This window comes from Enoplosus armatus, chromosome 11 (assembly GCF_043641665.1).
Source record: "Enoplosus armatus isolate fEnoArm2 chromosome 11, fEnoArm2.hap1, whole genome shotgun sequence".
Lineage (NCBI taxonomy): Eukaryota > Metazoa > Chordata > Actinopteri > Centrarchiformes > Enoplosidae > Enoplosus > Enoplosus armatus.
The window spans coordinates 1769103-1772045 of record NC_092190.1 but is presented as its reverse complement, the minus strand read 5'-3'; the positions used below and the strand labels follow the sequence as shown (position 1 = coordinate 1772045).

Genomic DNA, 2943 nt, shown 5'->3' with positions numbered 1-2943 from the left:
ACCAGGAATGGAGAGGCGAAGCTTGTGGTCTTAACTGGTATGGTTGTGGCAATGCAGAACTTAATGTAGTCAGTAAAAAAACGGGGACCCTCTTATCTAAGTTGCCATTAAAAATTTCCCAGTCTATGCAGGCAAATGAACCCTGTAATTGTGTAATGGCGTCCTCCGACCAGTGGCTGGCGCTGTAGGTCTGGGGCTTGTGACGTTTCAGAACCTGTCTGTAATGCAGAAATAGGAAGATAACATTGTGATCTGCGGGAGACGTATGCGTCAGTAATATTTCCATGAGTCCAGAATGTTTCCCCTTCTTGTCAGACATATTGTCCACGTATTGTTGAAATGAAGGCAGAACACTGTCGAGTCTGCAGCTGTTCAAAGTCACCAACCATAAACACTGGGACCTCTGATATCTACCCTGCATATTGTTAGCACTGTTAGCTATTAGCTCGGCCTCCCCGAGGAGGGCGGATCTCTCTCTCTGTATTGGCTCTGAGGTTTTCTTCCATCTAACTATTAATTTGCTTTTACTTTCTTATAAAATGAAAAAAGCAACAGAGAGAAAAACACATACATCATATAATGCAACTGATGAGAACCAAATAATTATCTTGTCATAACTTGTCATAATTATTCTTTTGCCCTAAATATGCAATGAGTTACACTCTTTACATAAAATTGACAATGATTAGAACAACGCATGAGTTTTCTCATGTACAGTTTATAAACTGTATACAGAGAGAGAAGAGAGGGCTTTCACTTCAATTTTTGGGATTTTGAATTCAGTGAAAATCTTCGTATAGCAGATCTTGTTTTAGTCAGTCCACAGTCTCTCTACAGTATGTTGGCCTCACAGGAGCCAGGCTGCAGTATCTGAAGAGTAAAAATGACTTTCATGGCTTTTCTAAACCAGGGGTAAAACAGTGCATAGATCAAAGGGTTTAGACAAGAGTTAAAATAGAACAGAAAGATCACAAATAATCCAGATGGAGTAATGAGTAAGCTGTAAGCAGCAAGAGTGACACAATAATATGGGCAGAAACATATTAGAAACACAAGTACAAGAACACCAAGAGTCCTGGCTGCTTTCAGCTCAGATTTCCTTGTTGGATTTACTGAACGCTGAAGTGTAGCAGCTGTGATGTGAGAGCGCATGGCACGAGCCTGAGACACAGCCACAACAAATACTCTCATGTACAGAACAATGATGATAGTAACTGGAACAATAAAGGTCAAAACAAGGTCAACAACTCTTGCGATAAAGTCGGCGACAACCACACATTCTCCGTAGCAGGAATTAGGAATATCTAGAGTCAAGTAATCGTTTAAAAAGAGACTGTTGTAGAGAACAGAACAGGACCAGCACAGACAAACGGAGAGGTCAGTTCTTCTCACAGTGATTCTGGTGGGGTAATGCAGAGGGTCACAAATAGCCACATAGCGGTCGGCTGATATTAGCATCATGTCTCCTATTGAGGCAGAGGTAATGATGTCTGATAAAAAATTACACAAAGAACACATGAGGTCACCAGCAAACCAGCAGGATGTTTTTAGGTGGATCACGCCCGGCATCAGCACGAGGCCCACGAGAAAGTCTGACACAGCCAGAGAGAGGAGGAGGATGTTGGTGGGGGTGTGGAGCTGCCTTGAGGGAAAGAGAAAAGAGTCAATAACCCAACAAGTCCTCATATCTAAATGACAAAATGTTGTTTCATTTCAGTGCCTTCAAAAACAATCAAGGAAAAAGGTTTTCTTTGCTGATCTGCCGCAGCAACAGGCCTTTTTCACAGCAGACATTTTGACCTGTCATAGTAGGAAAAGAACAGGTGTTACAGTACTAACATTACTGTTGTCATTATTCAAGTGTCCCAGTAAAACATAACAGCGAGACATCACCAGCATGCACAATACCAGGACCCTGAAACTGAAGCACCTAAATGGAATTCAGCCATCATTCATTTTAGGTTTTACACCTTTGTTTTTCCGACTGTGACATGTCAAAATATCTTCTGTGGTTCCATTGTTAAGGTCTGGTTCATCTTAGGCAATAAGACTTTACAGTAGAACAGTTAACAGTTAAGAAAAGCCACAGAGTGTCAGAAACCATCTGACAATGTGTGTTTTATACTTACAGTTGACATACCACTCGATTTCTAACTCAGTACATCACAGTCATATATAAACCTAAGCCACTATACACACTAAATATACTGCATACTGACATGTATACATGCATATACTGTACATATCCACATACATCATCTATATAAAGCACCCTGTTACATTAATCATTCAATATTTGTACCAGCATGATCACACCCTGCACCATTATACTATCTAGCTCAATTCTTCTTGGATCTCAGTGTTCATAGTTGTAAAACTTAAACTGTGGGTTCTGCTGAGACATGAAACTTTACCTGAAGTGGGAGACTGAGATGATGACAAGCAGGTTGAGAGCTACAGTGAGCACACAGATAAAGGGCAGCATAATCTTCAGGAGCACAGCTTCAGACCAGGGAAGTGTCGGCTTCTTGCAGGAGATGTTGAGGAGTTGTGGAAAACAGAACTCCGCTCCGTCCTGGGTCTCCATCATGAGAGAGAGGAGGAGGAGGAGGAGGAGGAGAAGCTGCAGCTCTGGCAGCTTTCTGCCCAGAACTCTCTGTCATACAGCTGCTTTATCTCTTTCTACCATCGTCTCCATCCCTCCCCTCCTCTCTCACTGTCTCTGTTGGACACTGATGTCCTTCCTCCCTCGCTCTACACATCCCACCATCATCTTCATCACTTGTTCTGCCACCCTTTTTCTCTCTCTCTCTCTCTCCTACACTTTCTGTTATTCTACACATCTTTTCTTAATCATTGTACATATCCCCCCTTAAGTGTTCTGCCTTTCTGTCCATCTTCCTTCCTGCTTCTACTTATAACTATAATGTAAATACTAACTGC

General features: G+C 41.9%; 1 protein-coding gene across 1 annotated transcript; it reads right to left on the bottom strand.

Moving 5' to 3' along the window:
* Positions 1 to 831: 831 nt before the first annotated feature.
* Positions 832 to 2590, bottom strand: LOC139292813 (trace amine-associated receptor 13c-like). The gene is made up of 2 exons (XM_070915202.1): positions 2415 to 2590; positions 832 to 1642 (listed from the first exon to the last, which is right to left on the bottom strand). Exons 1-2 carry the CDS (start codon positions 2588 to 2590, stop codon positions 832 to 834), a joined length of 987 nt encoding a protein of 328 aa, XP_070771303.1.
* Positions 2591 to 2943: the final 353 nt, after the last annotated feature.

Excerpts from the sequence above, each read along its gene's own strand:
- LOC139292813 (XM_070915202.1), bottom strand. The coding sequence starts at position 2,590 with ATGATGGAGACCCAGGACGGAGCGGAGTTCTGTTTTCCACAACTCCTC. Across the intron at positions 1,643-2,414 it reads ATCTCAGTCTCCCACTTCAG|GCAGCTCCACACCCCCACCA; the intron begins GTAAAGTTTCAT and ends CTTTCCCTCAAG.